The sequence below is a fragment of the Pomacea canaliculata genome, linkage group LG12, assembly GCF_003073045.1.
Source record: "Pomacea canaliculata isolate SZHN2017 linkage group LG12, ASM307304v1, whole genome shotgun sequence".
Classification (NCBI taxonomy): Eukaryota; Metazoa; Mollusca; class Gastropoda; order Architaenioglossa; family Ampullariidae; genus Pomacea; species Pomacea canaliculata.
This window is the reverse complement of record NC_037601.1, coordinates 12,932,209-12,951,519: the sequence shown is the minus strand read 5'-3', so window position 1 is coordinate 12,951,519 and position 19,311 is coordinate 12,932,209. Positions and strand designations below refer to the sequence as shown.

Genomic DNA, 19,311 nt, shown 5'->3' with positions numbered 1-19,311 from the left:
GCAAGTCGTTATCTAAAAGAAAAACAGCAACAATACTAACAGCTAAGTCTGTAAGACAATGGTATAGAAATAGCCATCATCCTTCATGATGAGGAATAAGGAGATCCAGCAGAATCAGCAGCTCCTACCCCATGGCCTTGTGTATATCATCATCATTCCTTCAGCCGTGGCAACCTTTAATGTCATCTCACCATCTCTCGCAAACCTCTCCAGGGACGGAGGTGGGGGCCACGAGATATCAGACCAACCGTACCCACCTAAAACCGTCGTTCATCCGCTCTACAGCCGTAGGTCGCTAGCTGAGTGGGGGCCATGCAAATTCCTCCAGTCACGCCGGCGTGTTTGATGTCCGCGGGGGCGCTCTGTGGATTAATTTTGTTCACAACGCTTCCGGGAGCCGACGAAAAACATAGGAACACGATAGCAGGGCACCCCGCGAGTGCTGTACAATGTGGTAGGCAGGAATGGCCACCGTCAGCCGCAGACAAAGAACACTAGTGTTGCCTGATGGGTAAAGGGGCTATGTTGGGTGGGGGGGATGTGGAGGTGAGAGAAGGGGTGCGGTGGGTGGACGGAGAGCCCACACGTATGTTTTCTGCCGATTTGTTTCGCCAGGAGGTGGCTACCGTTGTCGCTACACTTTGTCCTGGCGGCCTGTCGCGAGTTAGAAAAAGTTGTGCTCAGGTGTCAACCATTTTTTTCGTTTGACGGGACAATCTGTGTCAACAAAAATATTACCTCAACGGTCTTTCAGTACTTCGTTCGTGTCTCAGTGTTGGTGTGCTAATTTTGGGTTTAGGAATTTGAAGAAAAAGTTTTAAAGAAAATAGGTCCCCTGCCCTAGTTGCATTCTTCTGCGCCAATGCCAGCTGATTCCACTGCAGACAAGTGTCTCTGTCAGATGTGGGAGGCGGTGGTTAGGGGTACATCTCCAATAGCATCGTGAAACTCGTTTGTCTGTCCACTCACGTGTCTTGAAACCAAACAGTAGCAGGCTTGCTAACTAATGTCGGAGCTGTACGGCAGTCATGGAGATCGTTTCAAAAGATTTATTTCTGGAGTGCGGACGGTGCAACGGTTGCGAGGGCTGTCTGAATGAGTCACCGAGGTGATTTTTCCTGATTCAAAGACAAAATTTGCAAGTAGAGTGGACTCGTTCATCTTTCAGTTTTGATCGTCCTTCCTCGTCGACAAAAATCAGACGCTAGAGGTATTCGCATGCACGCACACACAAAAGCACGTGTACATAAATTGGAAACACGCATGTGGTGGCGACGCGTGCTGTACCACTGAGCCACAGCGGCGTCCGCCATACAAGGGAGGGAATCAACAATCAGCAAAGAGCAGCGGTCATGAAAGGAACTTAGGGTTTTATTAGGAGTTATAGATCTTTTCCAGCCTGTAGTCGTTGTCGTTTAAACACGTCTTGGGCATGTCACTTCCTTTAGGCTGTGAACAGTTAATTTTTTTTAAAGTCATTGGGAAACTTGGGTTTGTTTCCCCTTGTTTTAATTTGTACATCATGGCTCCGCCCAACCTTTCAGTTTGTACGCGTTTTGTCTGACATGGTCCCAAAAACACAAAGAAATTCCTGTTAAATTGGACTGTTTGGAGCCGTGGAGATAAACCACCGCAGACTTGCCTCGCCGACTGTTTGACGTCTCTGGAGGCGCGAGCGGAGTGGCCAGGAACTGACTCATCTGACTAAGGCAACAGATGTTTTCGCACTTGCCGGCTCTGGAGCTATCCTCAGGTCCCCCTCTCCCCCCACGGCCCTCGAATTGGCATCCCAGCGCCATCTGGTAGTCCTGGTGACGGTGTATGTTGGGATGGAGCAGCTCTGGTCAGCTCCACCATTATCGGGAAAAGGTTGGACGATGCATTCCTGGGGACATTCTCGTCGTTTCCCGCTCAACTCCGAGAAAAGACGCAATTCTCGTATCGTTCATTTCAGTATTCTCAGCCTCTAACGTTTATGAGATCGCATGCAACTTAAAAAAAAAAAAGACACTTGAAAACAAATGTGGTTGCCTTAACACTACTCATAAGAAAAAGTACAACAAACCATTTTTATGCTCGGCAGGATGTAGCAGTGAATATTTATTTACACTGTTATCTACGAAACATTGTTACTGATCATGACATGCTCAAATAAATGTTATCTTAACTACTCAAGATGTCGATAACATTCATTCCACATAGCATATTACTACTGGAGGGAGCGGTGAAGGTTTGATTGACGCCGTGTTAAAGCCACGTGCTCATCATAAATGTGAAGACGGAGCATGTCCAGTGGACTTCGCGACATCTGGCCGGTGAGAGAGAGAAGGAGAAAGGACATCAAGACGATCAATGATGGGGGCGTCCTGAGAGAGTGACCATTTCGGTCCAGTCTTCGGCACCGGCTGTAGTTATCGACCACTTACATCGCTTGGACAAGATGTGTACACTGGACAAACGCATATATAGAGGGGTCAGCCTCATCACGTGGTCCCTGTGCTAGGATAGTCGAGATCTTTTGAAGGTAGGCGGAGGGCAGTGTTAGGGAGAGAGATTCTTAGCTTCGTTTGCCAGCCTGCTGAGAGGCATATTATAAGGCTAACAGCTTCGACATCCTGAGAACGGCTATAAAATAAACTTTGTTTAGTAAGGGTTGGTGGGGGAGAAAGATCTTACAATTTTTTAATAACAAGAATGATAGCAGATATCTCTAGTCATAAAAGTGGTAAATATTTGTTACACAAGAAAATAATAACAGCAGCATGGAGGGAGGAGACCAGGAACGAGAGTTGCTGGTTTTTTTTACGCATAGGACACCGCGCCTTTGTCAAGAAAGAGAGGGCAGCAGACTGTCTGTCTTTCCTTTTATTGACCTCCCTATTCGGCCGGCGTGTTGACTTATTTTTGCTCACGTATGCAGGCTGGCTTGTGTGTCTGCTGACACAGGCTGCTCCGAAAGTGTTTGGCCTCTTCATATTAAACATCGCTGCGAGGTTTCCTCTACATCCCCTCCTCTCTCCCTCTCACTCCCCTCTCTACCCCTTCTACACCAACCATACGTGCTCTGACGGCAGGATGCATCATCGGATGTACAGCCTGGTTGTTTGCCCAAGTCATACCCTTCATCCTCTGGTCGTGCGTTGCGCATGCTCATCGTGCCCTTGACCCTCGTGACCCTGAAGTTCGGTTTTACGTTTTGTCTGCGCATCTTCTCACTTGCTATCTTTGCTGTTTTCTTTCAAGAGGCAGTTTCTTTTCTGGTTAAGAAACTACAGTTAAGTCTCGGCATTTGTGTTTCGGAGTTCGCTCATTATTATAGTACTAAGTAAAAAGAACACTTGTTACCGCATTTCATCACCGGGTGGCTAGCTCAACGCGCTTTACAAAAGACAAAATCGGAGAATGAGGCTTTGATAGTCGTGGGGAGTAAAAGAGTAAAGGATGTCTAGAACCTGGTGCTGCTTTTTCAGTCCACTATTGTCAGATTTAAATGGTTCAGGTCAGTCCGGCGTAAAAGCCATCACACCTGTGGAAAAACACAGACCTCCATATATAGCATGACATTGATCCATATGAGTCACGTGGCAGGATGTCTATATTAAAAATCAGCTATTACGTGCCTTGGCAGAGGGTTAACTAAGGTAAGTTTAAGGTTAATCAGTTCAGTGAGCTCGCAAGTGATAGGTATGCAAGGGAAGGCGGGGGAAGAGAGAGAGACACCGCAGCTGCCCACCGTATGGGGGGGAATGTGTCTGAGATCTGCCGCCCAGACAGTGTTGTGCCTCCACATGATACCGGCAGCAGTGGAGCTCCCCGCAGAAACTAGGGTGATAACAGGTTTCCGCGATTTCCCGATCCCAGCTTATCTTGAAAGAAGCTGGTGGCCGCTACATTGCTGAGGGAGAGTGAATCCAGAACTCTGTATCCACCTTTCAAGTGAACTCCTCAAGGTGTGAGTGAAAACTGGTGACTCCAGGGGCGTAGCCTGTGATGAGATGCAGCCTCGCGGGAAGGTCAGCTGGTTAACTCTGTAATAAATTTTGACATGTTCATCTGACAGCCCTAAACTGCACTCATCCACCACCCCTCGCCTTGCACAACAATAAAGTTAAAATAAAAAATAAACGACCTTTTCTTGTTTTTGTCTCGTTTGCGTGGCAACAGGTGCGCTTTCTGGCTGAAGTGTGAAATATCAACTCAAACCGCCTGCGCATGTCTGATGCATACTTCCACCATCCTGAGATATTTTATCACTTCGTGTATTAATCTCGGACCGGGTAATAAGGGGGTTAGAAATTTATTGTTATTATATTGTATTCGGACCTACTGTGGGGGAGGGAGGGTCATATTTTAGCAGTTCCAGTAGCTTCATGAGCTTGAAGAATGAGAGGCTTTATTCCGGGGCTTTTGTGAGGGCGATATTCGTTTCCTCTCTCTTGCTGCCCTACCTTATCCAACTCTCCACGAAGTCAAGTTCCCATTCACAGCTGGGTCAACCGAGGGTAAGTACGCTGCGTCAAGCGGGTATCATAATCGGCAAATGTGCAAGCGCTGGAGTTCAGGCACCCGTTGCTTTGCCCAGCAGGCTACCCGCTTCCCCACGGATAAAGTATATTGAGTTCTGGTTGTCAGATAAGGGTTTCCAGTTCTGTTGTAAAGTCTAGCACTCTAGGCAGAAAGTTGACGAAAAGGAAATAAAAATTGAGAGATGGAAGGAGGAACGGGGAATGGCTAAATTTTTTTTTCCCAGGGAGGGATCTGGAGGGTATTTAGAACATCACCGAGGACGCCAGACTGCCTCATCATGGCGACCTCAGTATGATGGTGACGTCACGTGGTGGTCAGGTGACTTACCTCCCTTCCACAGGAAGCTGAGGTGGGTAATGGTCGGGGTGGACGGGGTCAGGCTTTCTAATTCATGTCATGTTTCCCCAAAACACGTGCATTTTTTATCAGAGGATTTTCTAAAACAGCGAGATGCACAGACTGAGTTATTTTTTCATGTTGTGTTTTGTTTCACATTTTGATCCGTTTTCGCGAAGTGTTTGCTTGAATATTTTGAAGTGATTGCACGTTTCCTAAACCATGCTCGTTTGCGTGACAGGACAAGCTCACAGCCTGCTGTTAAAACAACATTCTGCACGCTTGTTTGGAAAAAGCGTTTTGAAAACTACGTGCGACACGGCCAAAACCGTTCTCCCCGTAATATCATGCAACTCGCCCTCGGCGCTAAAACAAGCAAATCAGCGTTATATTTTTTCACCCTGTTGCAGAGTTATCAACAACACATCTGTAATATTTTTTAAAACTATTGATAATTATTTGCAAATATTGCACTTTGTGACCACATTAGAAAACGTTAATTACCTTCCCGCTGGTAAGTCATTTCTTTCTGCACCTCCCCCAGATCCTTTTTAATATTTATTTATACCATCCTTCCATTTTCTCACGTACCCTCCCTGTTTATCATTAACTCTTCCCTCTCAACCACTTTCTCACGTACTACATCCCCTTCTCTCCCCCCCTTGCGTCCTATAAAAACATCATACTGAGATGAAATCTTTCGTTTGGACTGGCTTGTCAAGAGTAATTAAACGAGAGTTGTTTTGACGAGTGCTAATCTGCTGACATCGGACGCAAAGACGTGCACTCTTCTGCAAGTTTGTAGCAGTATCCGAACGAGAAAGTCCAGCACAAGTTTCCCTGTTGGCATGTTTGACCGTAGGTGGTAACGTTTCCAAAAGCTGTTTGTAACCCGCCTGGCGACACAGGGCGCGGAGGTCTCCGTGCTAGATTTATGGTCCTTGATGACTGTAGCAGGGGGCGCGCGCGATTATCGCGATAATCAGAGGACCGGAAAGAAAAAAAAAACCTCCCCACCTCACAAAAAAAAAATAATAAATAAATAAATAAAAACCCAACCTCACACACACAACATAGATGACAAATGCTGAACGCTTCTCAGACCTTCGATGAGGCACAAACCGTTAAAAACTGATTGATTTACGATACTGTCCAACCGCCGTTAAAGTCTTTAGGGTTGAGTTCTACTAGCAGGACCATCCAGCTGCTACATGGTGCCTGGTATCGGGGCCTAGAACTAAAAGGATTTTTTTTCAGGACGTGAGGGGTAGGGGTGGGGACAGACAGAGGAGAAGGGTAGGATGGAGAGAAGAGAAATTGTCAGATGTCTATCCTTTCTGCGGTGTGCTCAGCTTGCGGATGCGTGCGCCTTGTATCAACCCGCGCCATCAGAACCGTCTGTTTGAGTTCCGTCTTGGCTACAGAAGAAAGGCATATTTGACCGCCAAGCCTGGCAAAGGACTGTGGTCTTCGTAGGCAAATTTGCTCAAAATACTCCCGTGTGTGCTCAGTATCTGCGGGGCCGGGTTATGGCCGCCGCGCGGCAAAGGGAGACCATTTCGGCACGCATTACTTTCCTAAATGCCTAACTTTACAAAATTGGCTTTTGAACACGACACAAAAAAGGGAAGAAAATGGGGGAGCGCTGACTGTAAAGGCTTAAAAGAGCAGCGGTAGCTTGCTTGTGGTTTGTGCTGACGAGCCGGTTAGAGGGCTAGGCTGGCGAGGTTGCTTTCGGTGAGGCTTGAGTATATAGCGCTGGATCCCCCTGTAGGTTGTGCTCTCTATTAACATGGAATCGAGAAAGTTTTTTTTTTTTTTGGAAAACGAGTCCGTTAACAATGGCCTTTAAAGTGAAGGGGGAAGCGGGGGGAAGGGGAGAGAAGCGCTCTTCTCGCTGGCGCTGGTTAGCTCCCCCGAAAGCTGTCTTGATCTCGTGGTGTTTCGACAGTTTTGTGCCCAGTGTCGCCAGAAATGTGGAGAGTGGGAGGTTTAGAGAGTAGGGGACTGCAGCAGAGTAATGGGAGAGAATGTGTGAAAAGGGAGATTAAAAAAGAAGTAAAATAACTGAATGAAGAAGTGAACGGAAGAAAAGAAACGGGAGAAGTAAGCAAGAAAGGTTTGAATAAAAATATGGGTGTGTGTGTGGTAGGGAGGGATCAAGATGGAATACAAGAAGAACAAAAGTAAATTTTGACAGGTAAAGGAAAAATCCCTCGTAAGGTGGACAGACTAGGGATATACTTGTCCTGATGTTTAGGTGAAGGTCAAGGTATTATTCTACCATATTTGTGCGAATAGACAATTCCGTTTTCGAGATACATACCTACAAACATCACCATGCACAGAAAGAGGTCTACAACTCGGACATCAGCCTGTCTACATCCCCCCCATCAAAATAAATAAATAAATAAAATAAGAGCAAGAAAAAATGGCGATTCCGAGACATCTTTGGAAAATGTACCACAGTTAAGGTCTGCACGTGATCGACATGAAACATGTGACGAGGCGCGAGCTTTAACCCGGATTTTCGTATTTGCCCATCCACCTCTTCCGCACTCAGCGGTGGAAATGGGGAATCTACCTTTTGGGGATTTCGTTGTAATAGTCAGTAGAAGCCTGTATGTAATAAACACATCCACTTCCTCCGCTAAACAATCAACAGAAGCTTTAGCTCCCTCAGCTGTCCTAACGGCTTCATCAGTTGTAATCGTTTTAACCCTTTCTGGTTAATGCTCTCAAACGAGTTCTGTCCCCTTGTAGGTAAGCGACGAGGGACAGAGTCTCGATAGTTATCGTGCGAGGTCCAGACCACGCAGTCCTTCCTTTGAAAACCCCACAGGTCATCTTTGCGATTACTTTGCAACTAACGGTCCCAGGGGTCAAGCAACGCTCGCTGGGTTCAGACTTGTATTATTGCGAAGACGATTGATCTCCCTGATGCACCTGGGGCTACGGCAACTCCTCGATTCATATCTACAACCACGGGTCAGTGTTCTCCCATTCAGAGGATGTGGGGCTTCCACGGCCAGGTCTACGAAGACGTCTTCTTCGCTGTTCACAAAGGGTGGTAAGCAAACCCAGGGGAATGCAATGGTTGGGGTGACGTGAGCAAGGTGGATAGGGGGAACATCAGTTTGGTCGTCTGTCGCCTTTTACAGGCGACTGTGTGACTTCGCAGCCAATAACGCCCACCGTCGGTGCCTTTGAGGTTTGTTCTCGCGCGTGGACGCGACTAGCGTTACAGGTGACGTCACGTCGTAAGTTACATGTAACCTTGCACATCGCCACGTCACCACCACGCCAAGGCCGCTTGACGCCTCCCCCCCCCCTTTCCCAACGCTCCACGTCCCCCGACTTGTCGGCTTTTCACGCTTCAGCTCCCCCTGGCTCGTAGGCGTGGCCTCAACTTTCCGCTTCGCTTCGCCTCAGCGCACACGACCGGAGTCAGCCCCGTGTGAAATTGTACCCGACCCGTTTTAGTCAGGTTCAACCTTTGCCATAAAACACAGGCCACAAGCCGATATTCTGTCATCCTCGTTTACAACAAAGAGAAAAAGGAAAAAGGGGAGGATGTGGAGTGGGGGGAGAGATTCTTTTATTCTGGGCACGCGGAGGCCGTGCTTGTGGTTTTTATAGTTCGCGAAAGCAGAGAAACTTCCATGCGCGAAAGAACTCACTCGTCATCTCATGCTTGTGGGTGTGGAACCTAGTTCGTACTGAACCATCAAAACTGTCATTAGGTCCAACGGCTTGTCTGGATGATAAATCAACTTGTTCCTCACTCACCATCTGGGTTTTTATTCTTCGGGGAAACGTAATACCTCACGATGGTATGGGGATCACGTGATGTCATTCCTATCATGGATGACGAACAAACATGATGGACCTGAGATCGTTCTTGTGCTAGAACAGCGCGCAGACCTAAGTGAACGAATCGATTGGTTGATTATTATGGTTGGAAAAATGGAGAAGGATGGATTAAAATAATCTCTCTGTGAAAAGGTGCTTCATCCATAAAGATGTGTGTCCTCGTCGCAAAAGACATCCAAACCTTGGACTTTTCATTGTCTCATTTGTGGTAACACGTGGCCGAGGGCGAGAGTTGGCGAGAACATGCGGCATGCACGTCATGGCCTGGGGACAAGCGGATAGTGACGTCACATCTTTACCACGTGGTCTTGTCTCGGTCACGCACGCCTGTATCTGAAGCATTTTCCCGGAGGAGCGCCTGGTAGTATATTTTTCTTTAAGCAGCTTGTTAGCAATCTCTGATGCTGGCAACGTGCGACGAGAAATCAGTGTATACAGTTAATCGTCACCCACCCTCAGGCCGTTCATCTCCCAACTTCCTGTTTCTCCGCTCCTCCGCCGTGGGCAACGCTTACGACGACATGATGATGATGTAGTGGCACGACAGCTTTCTTGTGACCTACATGCCGGGTCAAGGCCGACAGAAGGAAAAGAGAAGGAGCAGGGGAGGAATAAGTGTTTTACGCCGAGCCAGCAACTAAAGCAAAGCAGCCCACCCTATGAAAGAGAAGGGTACGCTGGAATAGAAGTGGCAGTGCCGAGCCCGGGGTCAGCTCGGTAGTGTAGTGGTAAGGACTTTCGATAACTAATTAAAGAAGGCAGTTAATAAAGGTAGCGAGAGAAAACTACTCAGAGAAAAATCCTATGACACTTGTCGCAGCCGAGAGACAGATCTGAACCCCGGACACCACTACATCGGTAACACGCGAGCGTTAGACTACTTCGTCGCCGGGTGCCCCAGTGTCCGCACTCAATGTCCTTCCACTTCGCCAATCTTTTCGCCACCCGTACCCCAATTTACCCCCAATCACGAGGAAGTTTTTTCCTATCAAACCAGGAAAAGAGTAGCGGAGAAAGCCAAGTAGGAACTCCCACGGTTCCTAGTAGGAGAGATAAATGGCGATAAAGGAGTTAGTTTCCTAGCGACATCTGGCGGTCTACACTTCATTGTAAAAGTGGGTTTCCTTGCGAAAGAGTTTTTTATGTCTCTTCCCCGCCATTACTCCCTACACCCGTCCCTCATTCCATCGCTTGCCGGGCCCTCTGTCGTTTGATGTGCGATCATCCAGTCGCAGGTTACATTCTAGTAGTTCAGGGTGTCGCCAGTTACACCACCCCACCCTTCGTCATCCACGTGCTTCACTTGTCCGTGCATGAAGATGATTATGATGGCGGCTTCAGGTGTGGCAGTGCCTGCGGAGGCGGTGGTAATGTCGTATGTCGAGGTGTAATTCTCGACTCCTAGTGTCGTGAGCACAATAATTAATCACGAGCTCTCGCGAGGTACCGCGACACAACAACTCTCTCACTTTCTCGGCCACAAAACCCACGTTTATCTAGCTCACGCACATAAGCACACACTCCTCATTGAAAATGAGAAGAAAATGGCAGGCACCAACACTGGGGTGTGAATAATGCTACAGGTGAGCGAAGCTTCGCAATAAATGAACTTTATTTTTAGAAATGAAAATACTACGATGATGCTTTTTATTTAGCTGCTTTATTTCACCTGTGATACCCTTTCCAGTGATAAGGTGTAAGTAACCTGCACCCCGGCAGAGTTATCCGTGTTTCTCATTTTCTTTCATTGGTGATTATCGTTCTTGGACCTTTCTTGATAACTCTAGCAGGGTCAATGTTTCACTATCCAGCCTGACCTCAGGATGGGGGAGAAATAAGTACGGATGAGGGCCACAAAATGTCTGCAGGTTCTCTTGGGGGGCAAAAATTTGGGCTGACGTGGCCGCATTTTGCACCTCGTGAAAATCTCTTTCCGCGAGCATATCAGCAGCCTCTTCTCTTCTTCCCCTCACGTGTCTCTCTCTCTCCCTGGGGTTCTCTCTTATGAGCAGGGGAGAGGGTGGGGGAAATAGAAGTCGGAAAAAAGCAGAGGGTTAGCCCTGAAGGTTGCATTTTGTAAAATTTGCCGAACGGTTCTCGCGTTCTTTTCTCTTGTGTTGGTGCCAGACTCAGGAAGCCATTAGCTTTCGTGCGAGATCCCTTTTCAAAGGCAGCCAGGGCTCTTTGATGCCGCAGCCAAAAGTGGCGGCTTATCAGCTCCTCGCATCCACACTCCAAGATACAATGCCGGGAGGGCAAACCTTTGCTACATACACGCCATAGATCCTAGGCCAAACCTTTTCCTTTCTAGCCCCATCCTCCTCAAGTCGTACCCCCTGCAACCACTGACAGTCTTCTCATCTCGCACACCCCACCTTTCACCATAAAGGCTTTTCACCTTTATAAATCCTTCCCCCCACCCTTTTCTCCCCTCACCACCACCATCCACCACCACCAAAGAAAAAGGCCTACTTCCATTTTATGACTGCATCAGCGTGTGCGCTGTCCTAACGATGCCGCCAGCCCCCATTTTGTGCTTATGGCTGGAGTTTGCTCTTTAGGAGTCATCTCTTTGTTGTGACCTTTTTGTGTTGGGGGAGGATGGTGGGTGGGTAGCTTCGATTCTCGGTGGTTTAAAGACTTCACAGGAGCAGCGGCATACGTCTGTAGTTTAAAGAGAGACCTTTGACGCCGTGTGTACCTTACATCGCTTTACAAATAATAAAATGGCTGAACCTCGCCTCACCTACCCCATCCTACACACGCACGCGCGCACACACACAAAATAAGGCAATCAGCTGCATCACCTTGTCTCGTCTTGGTTAACAAGACCGAGGGGACAAAAAGCAAGTCGTAGAGGAATGATAGAGCGGTGCTAATAGGTTTGGTTCGTCTTGAATTGTTTTGTTTTTATTGACTAGCGTTGTTTGGATTGTTTGTTTCGCCGAGAAGCAACGGCTGACCGGGAGGGGGTATGGGGAGGATGGAATGCAACGGTGCAGGAGGGGAGAAGGGGAGGGGTTGAATCCGTTGGACCTCGAAGGTAAGTCTGGGTGATGGATGAGATAATGAGTGCGATATAACATTCCGAGAGCGAGCTCGTGTAGGCATACACATGCTGCTAATATTTACCCCCGTGATGTAGTTCGAGGAAGGTTAAGGGCGACAGATGTCCGGAGATAGAGTGGTGATTGACAGTCAAGACGTTTTCATCTGCTAATGTTCTTACTCGTCATCTTTGTTCGTCACGTGTCTCCGATGGATTTGAGACTGATGAACCCTCGCGCTGAAACGTGTAAAGTTTTATTTGTTCAGTTTTCTCTGGTTCTGGAAACTTCTACTATTGCACGAGAAATGCAAACTTTCAGCGTCCAAATAATCCAAACTGTCGCTCATTTTCTCTGTATTTTCCTGGCAACTGGCAATCTTGTAAACGGTACACTAGCGTGACGTATTACACTCTTAGCGTGACGTAGTACAGTGTTATCAGCGCTCGTTTATCGCAGGTGCGGATCCGTACTTTGCAAGCAAATAACGGACGGGTTTTGGAGGCTTACATTTACAGGTTAGGGTTATACCGCCTAAAAAACAACAAAACAACAACAAAAACAACAACAAAAAACCAAAACAAAAAAAAACAACCGATATTTGACAAAAATAAACCGTCGGGTTGGTCTTTAACGGACACAGTTACTGTTCTTTCAGAGGCACACCACAGCGATGATGGCACGCCCTTTGAAACTCTTTATTGCACACCTGTCAACGTAATCGAAATGAAAGGTGCTACGACGTACGAGTCTGTCATTTACACAGCGATTGATAGAAAGCTACCCGAAGGAAAGCCAAGGGCTTCCTTGACGAGGTTTTATGTCCAGGTTACCAGGAATGCAGAACTTTGTGTGTGTATTCGTTATAAAATTATGTTGCTTAAAGTCTTGAGACAGTATAAATTGAGATGGAAAGAAAGATGGACGGGAAGGTGCATATACCATAATGCGAGTTCACGTGACTTGCCTGGGTACCTTCATGATTAGATGAGGGTTAGAAGAAGGGCTGAAGGAGGGAGTGGTGGCAAAAGCACAAGCGTGAGTGAGGATTTTTTAAAATAGACCTTTAGGGGGAGAAAGGAGGAATGGCAGCAAGGTGGTAAACCGTAACTCTCTGTACAGTCTGTATATCGAAGCCATGATACTGAGGCAGGTCACGTGACGCGAATGCTTGCTGTAACTTTTTAAATTATTATTTCGAAGGTGGAATGTATAATGATGTACATTACTGGAGGCACTTGCCCTATCATCTTCGTCTCGTCTGCTTGTCGGTGGGTGGAGAGGGTGGAGAGCTTAAAGGGTTTTTGATTTTTCTTGTTTGTCCTATGCCTCTCCACCCATGGTAGCAGGAGGCATTGTCGAATATGTGAATATATCTGAAGATATATGTATGTAAACATTTTACATGACTGTCTCAAACATTTGATGAAAATAGTTGGGGGAGGGAGGACCAACACATCACCAACAAGAAGGGTGAGGGTTCCGAATCCATTTCTCTTTCTCTTTCCTTCACCAGTGATGATAAATAAGTATTCGTTCTTTGCCTGATGACTCTTCTTTTCGTCGATGGGATATGGGGACCGATGGGGGGGGAGGTCAAGAGCGAGCGGCTGTGGGGATTTTTGTGTGCGCGTGTGTGGAAGAGGGGTGGGGAGGGAGATGTGTGAGGACTGGGGGGCGGCTATGGTTGGTGAGCAGGCGACCCGCAGGGCCCTCCCTACGGAGGATAGTGCGCGGCCCCCATACACCCATGAGAGAAAAGGTAGTCATCGACGCCTTTCCAACAGACAGGCTACACCTACACGAGGATAGAGGGTGGAGGTGCGAGGGTGGGTGTGTCGGGTGGGGTGGGGGCTTCCTGCGCTCGACGCCGTGCCAAGCTACTTTTCCTTCTTCTCCGCGGTGTCTTTGATGTGGAGTAGGTCTTGGCCTTGGCGTAACCTTGTATAGCAGCTCGCCAGCTTCTCTCGCTCCTCGGCTGCTACCTCTCCTCCAGCCCTCCGCCCTGTAAATCTCGTCACCGCAGCTGCTTATTGACAGAAGAGAGAACGCCGTCGATTGGAAGGAGCGACAACACACTCCAGAGATTCTTTCGGAATTTTTTTTAAAAACTTATGACCGTTATAACAAGTTGTGCTTACCTCAAAGAGTTTTCACAAATGTGTATTTCAGAACTGATTTTACATTCGGCAAAGGTATGCTGTGTGCCGCACACACACACATACACACCCTTCAAAGATCATACCAGTGGATAACCTAGCTCTGTGACTCAGTGGAGAAAAGTAATGCCGGAGATGGTGTTACACATCCATGCAGGCTTCTGACTGAGCCCGAAACACGAAAGGTGTCGGGCAGCAGTGAATAATTTCAAGAACGGCAACCGGGAAACCCGGGCGTATGTATCATCCTCGGCTGAGCGCCACCTGTAGGGCGATTTGAACCTCGTTAATAACTCATCCCTCAGGTCTGATGACGAAGATGTGGAGTCAGCGGTGGAAGGGAGGATTGGTGTTTTACGCCGAGCACACTCCTGTCTTTCACGCACACGGTTAGAAAAGAGATTAGATCGATATTTTTAAGTAATATAAAAGGAACCCTCAAGACAACATCGATGACGACGGCGACGATGATATTTGGTGGTGATGACGACGACAAAGACAGGCCCTTGTCCCATACTTACACTTTACATTTGTAAAGATCCATGATTCAAGTGCCCTTACTTGAGCAGTCTTTGCTCTTGATTCTTTGCCCACGAAAATGCTCGAGCGGGAGAGATCTGCAGCGAAGCACGCCTTTAAGTCGAGGGCGCTTATGAGCGCCCCCTGGTGGGCACTTGCACGTGACCTGTTATTTATGAACTCTCTTCTCAGTGTTTGCGTGGCTTGATCAAAAACAGGCAACTGGTAAATGCGACAGGTGTAAGTGTCGATAAAACTAAATAATGTAAGTCGGCGCACGATGATGTTAGAGGAGAGTGTGGATGCCGTGACAGGTCAAGATGGAAGGTTTGTGCGACCCTTGGCGGGGTGGCGGTCGGGTGGGCAAGCGGTAATGTTATGAATAGATCACGCAAGAGACACTTGCTATGAAAGTTTCCTGGCAGATGTTCAGGACGATTCACTATAAAGATAATTTACTGAGCGAAGGAGTAAATAGGTGTCCACCCACGACAACCAAAGTGATTATTTTGCAGCTACCGCACCCGAAGCAGTTTCGAACTAGCGACATCTAAACTGAGGCACTCACCGAATCCTCATGTGCTTTTTTACCTTTGATTACCTGTGCATTTGCCGAAGCAGACGTGTATGTTCCGCAATAGAGCCGAAATTACAGGTGGGAACGGGAACTGTCCATTGACAATTCATTCTAATCAGCACCGCGTTTCCACATCGGCATTTGTCGGTAGTTCAAATAGAAAGAGCCGCCCGCTGCCCAAGACTCATTTGGCGATGACAAATTGTTCTGGACATACCTTTGATGTCTCCGGACGTTAAACCGTGCATGCCGTTTGAAATATTTACACAGGAACCGGTCCATCAGTGGCCATACAAAGACACGCTTGCCATGCAACAGTTGTCTGGCTGCAATGCACACTTATCGCCATGGCAACTAAACCTTGATCGAAGCGATCCTTTCTAGCAAGCCGATTTGCTAGCAAGATCACGGGTATTGTTTTCTAGTGTAAATATGTGAAGAATTTCAGCGCGGGTTGGTGTTGAAGGAAAAAAGAGATGAATTTAGCGCCGACTGTTCATCCATGTTTGATTGTTTATATGGGGTATCCTCCCGTTTCCCCGCTAAAGCCTTGACATGTAGGGTGGGGTAGGGGAAATCTGATTTGTCCAATGATCACCAGAGGGACAGACGATAAGAGCCTCGCAATTCATCATGAAGACTGGACTTAAAGGCATACTAGTGTCGAAAAGGTAAATGAAGTTCGAAGGTGCGAATGGATTAGAGATAGAGACACTCATCTTTTACAGATAATGCATAGTTTATATTTATGCATTTTTTCTTCTCTTTAGGGAAAAAGCTTTTGGGTTTCTTTGTTTCTTTGGTGTTCCCAAGACCATCCATGTCATTTGTATTTTTTTTAAAAAATTTTTAGAGCTGCGTTTTTGCTTACAGTTTCAGATGAAGTATTTCCGCCTTTCACGTAAAAGTTGTAGCGTTGTTCTCATTAACTGTTTTTTTCTTTCCTTCCCCTGACTTTCTGGGACTGGCTGAGCTACACCATATTGCTAGGCAACAGCTGGATGATGAGCGGCAGCTGTCTACTAAAGTAGTGACTCCCATGACCTCATTATCTGTCTGCTAATCATCCAGCTGTAGCCCCATGCAGCTTATTGTGCTTGTAGACAGCCCCTGCTAAAAAAAAAATGCATATCGACATGGAAATATATCAGGATATATAAATATATGTATACGAAGTTCACAGTGCTCTGTCTGAACCCTTTCTTCTGGGTGCCTTGGAGGAATGTCGAGGCGGACAGAAGAATGGACTGACTGCTCATTGCAGAATTTTTGAAGAAGAGGCTTTGTAGCGAGACTTGTCAACCGCTGCGTCTCAACTTGTCCCTTCCCCCCTGTCCCCACCCCATCCTCGACAACCTCACAGTTTGATCAGTCAGCACTGGTCAAAGCAATGAATGAATAAGTGAATCAGAAGAAGTCTGCAGGCGATACACCGAGTGACTTGACGACTCTGCAGGGTGTGCGCCGTGGCAGGAAAGTGCGAAGGGCGCAGACGGCGAGGAAGGTAGCGGGGTGGAAGGTCGGGTGCGGCGAGTGCGGGAACCCCAGGCGCTGCCAGCCGCCGTGTTCGTTAGGGTCGCCGTCAGTCGTCGTCGACGATGTCTGCAGGTCACATCCATGTGTGGGTCATTCGATTGCGCGTGCGCAGAGGAAACGATGATGTGGAGGTCACTGCGTGCATTTCTGAACAATTTAGTGCACGAGCGCACCCACACGCACGCGCGCGCTTTAATTCGCTAATATCTGTAAACAAAGCTAGTTCAAACATAATTTACAACTAAAATAAAACATGAAATAACAACACAATATACAAAATGATTGGTGTAGCGGCTTTGTGTTGTTACCTTTAACAAACACTTTGAATGTAGCAGTGGAAAAAGCCTGAAGTGGGCGAGTGTTCTGGAGGATATGGCGATGTTTATAGTAAAGAAGCAAACTGTCCCCGCCCTCCTCCCGTGTACTTAATAACGTGTAATGCAGTTAACGTGCATTGTCTCCCTTCCTTGTACACATTTGTCCCGCTTGTATGAGAGAGCGGGTTCCGTTTACCTGATTAAGGCATACCGTGTGTGGTGGTCTCGGCCCCGCCAGGTATGCTTCTTTGAAGTGAGGCGGCTGAACAGCCAGGTGGAGGAGGGTGGTTGCCGCTCTTCAGTCGGCAAGTAAAACCTCGGGGGCGGCGTGTGGCAGGGGAAGAATTCAACCTGATGGTGGTGTTGGGGAGGGGGAATAGCACCTGTAGTTGACGTTTGAAGCAGAAGTAGTACAGGTAAGTCGCTGACAGGCTGAACGTTCTTAGATGAGGGTTGGTGTCAGTGTAAACGGTTTGCAATTCAACTGTAATCAGAAAAAAATCAGCGGGCATGATGGGAATATTGCATGTCAAGCGCCATCTGTCTGCCATGTAGCTGTAGTAATCAGTAATTAGTCATTCATCAGATGGCAGTCGTTAGCCCTAGGAGTTTATTCTCAATGGCATGATTAAAGCCAACCTATAAAAAAACTAAGTTACTTGAGACAGTAATCTTTTTTCAAGACACAGTCCATTGAATGGTGACAAAGTTGTCGAACGTGGAAGTGTTAAAGAATTGTAGTTCACCAGTCTGTGTGATGCGGAACAGAAGAAACTAAGAACAAAAGTGCGTTTTCCTCCCTCAACTCAGAGGAAAATCTTTTAGTATGTTGATCTTTAAAAGTGCTCCGATTGTTTTTAAGTAGCGAGATTCTCGCGGAATTCACGTGTGTTTCTTTCAAGCCTCTGTTATAAATCGCATCGAATGGAACATTAATTACGAGAGCGTTCTCTTCTGAATTAAATTATCAAAGAGGCGGGTAGGAATGTGAACTCGGTTGGAAACAAACTGTACAAGTTAAACCTATTGAATCTGACATTTTTTAAAATATAAAATCGTGAACAGACTCAGTCTTTGCTAGCGCGTGTGTGTGGTTTGCAAACTCATGCAACCAGCAAAAACGTGCAACACCAATGTTCCCTGCAGTCACGTGGACGGCTAACGGCTTTACGTGTTCGGGGAGATAAAACGTAATGGAAGGGACACAACTCTTCCTGCCGTGTGCGTGTTGAGAGGACAGAGTAGTTTTTCACTGCGCCGCCTATTGATTACAAGGCTAAGCGGTGGAAGGGGCACAACTCGTGTTTAAGCTCATAAAGGCGGTCATGTCGGGCTTTTGTACAATTTTATGTTTTTCTCTATTTCGTTGGAGTGGCTTTTGGTGGGAGGTATCGTGCACTTGACTGTCCCCTTCAATTCCATTAAACTTCGGCATCCATACTCGGTTGTCTGGAGGATAAAATGGTTTCTTAGTTCCACGATGTCAGCGCATCACTAAGCCATCTTTAGAGAACTGTTTTTGTTTAAAGATGGCCACTGATTAAATTGAAATGATCAGATCATTGGGTGGAGACGTCAGCAGGTTTATTTATTTATTTTTGTTTACGCAACATGTTTTCTGAGATAGCTTGCTTATCGGTGCAAGCTGGTATCTATTTACCTGGGAAGAATCGGATAGCTGTATGGCTAGAGCACTTGAATCTGAACCCGGAGGCGCTCACACAACTTTAGTTCGATACCTGTGTGGGGCAACATGTTTACCCCCTCTTCCTCAAGCTAACCCAGCCGTTAAACGGGTACCCGACCCTTTAGAAGGTTGAGGAAGGAAAAGCAGCAAGGAAGAAGACTTGGGCACTCCGCTTGGGCAAAAGTTGACCTTAAAGTGCTTCACTCCTCATTAGCCAAAAGGTCAAGGGGTTACTTCTACTTTTTCAAAAATCTTGCGCCTGACACGAAATGAAGAGTTTTCATTCAGCTAATTATTTAGAGGTCGATATTAAAGTGCATTTTGTTGATGTCAGTACTGTTTATTCCGTTACAAATGAGATAACATGTATCAGTTTCTTGATGATTACTACACCGCTAAGTTATGTCTCTCTTTTTCGTTCAGCTTTATGATTCGCCCTCGTAAGTTACAAACACTTGTTTTCAGCTTCTCTTATTTTAAATCTCTCAGATTACATCACTGAGCTAAATCAACGACTAAGAACCAAGCCTTTATTATGATTAGCATGATTATATCAACTTTTACAGGTAGAATTTAAAATTTCTCATTATATTTACATGATAAAGTTATACAAGTTTCTTTGCTGTCTGTTCTATAGGAGCTGTCGATATGTCTGGACACCAAGTGTGGACATGTACCTCTAAGGGGTAAGTAAACACTGGCTTAGTTGGTATGTAGATTTGTTTGACGACAG

The 19,311-nt window shown here is 46.8% G+C and overlaps 1 protein-coding gene across 5 annotated transcripts in view; it reads left to right on the top strand.

Moving 5' to 3' along the window:
- The window catches only part of LOC112577000 (protein naked cuticle homolog 1-like), a 64,466-nt gene that overhangs the window by 8,716 nt on the left and 36,439 nt on the right, over positions 1-19,311 (top strand). For all 5 annotated transcript variants that reach the window (XM_025259911.1, XM_025259906.1, XM_025259908.1 and 2 more), the window contains one exon: positions 19,216-19,264. In XM_025259911.1, coding sequence (XP_025115696.1) covers positions 19,216-19,264 — 49 coding nt within the window. The remainder of the gene's footprint in view (positions 1-19,215; positions 19,265-19,311) is intronic.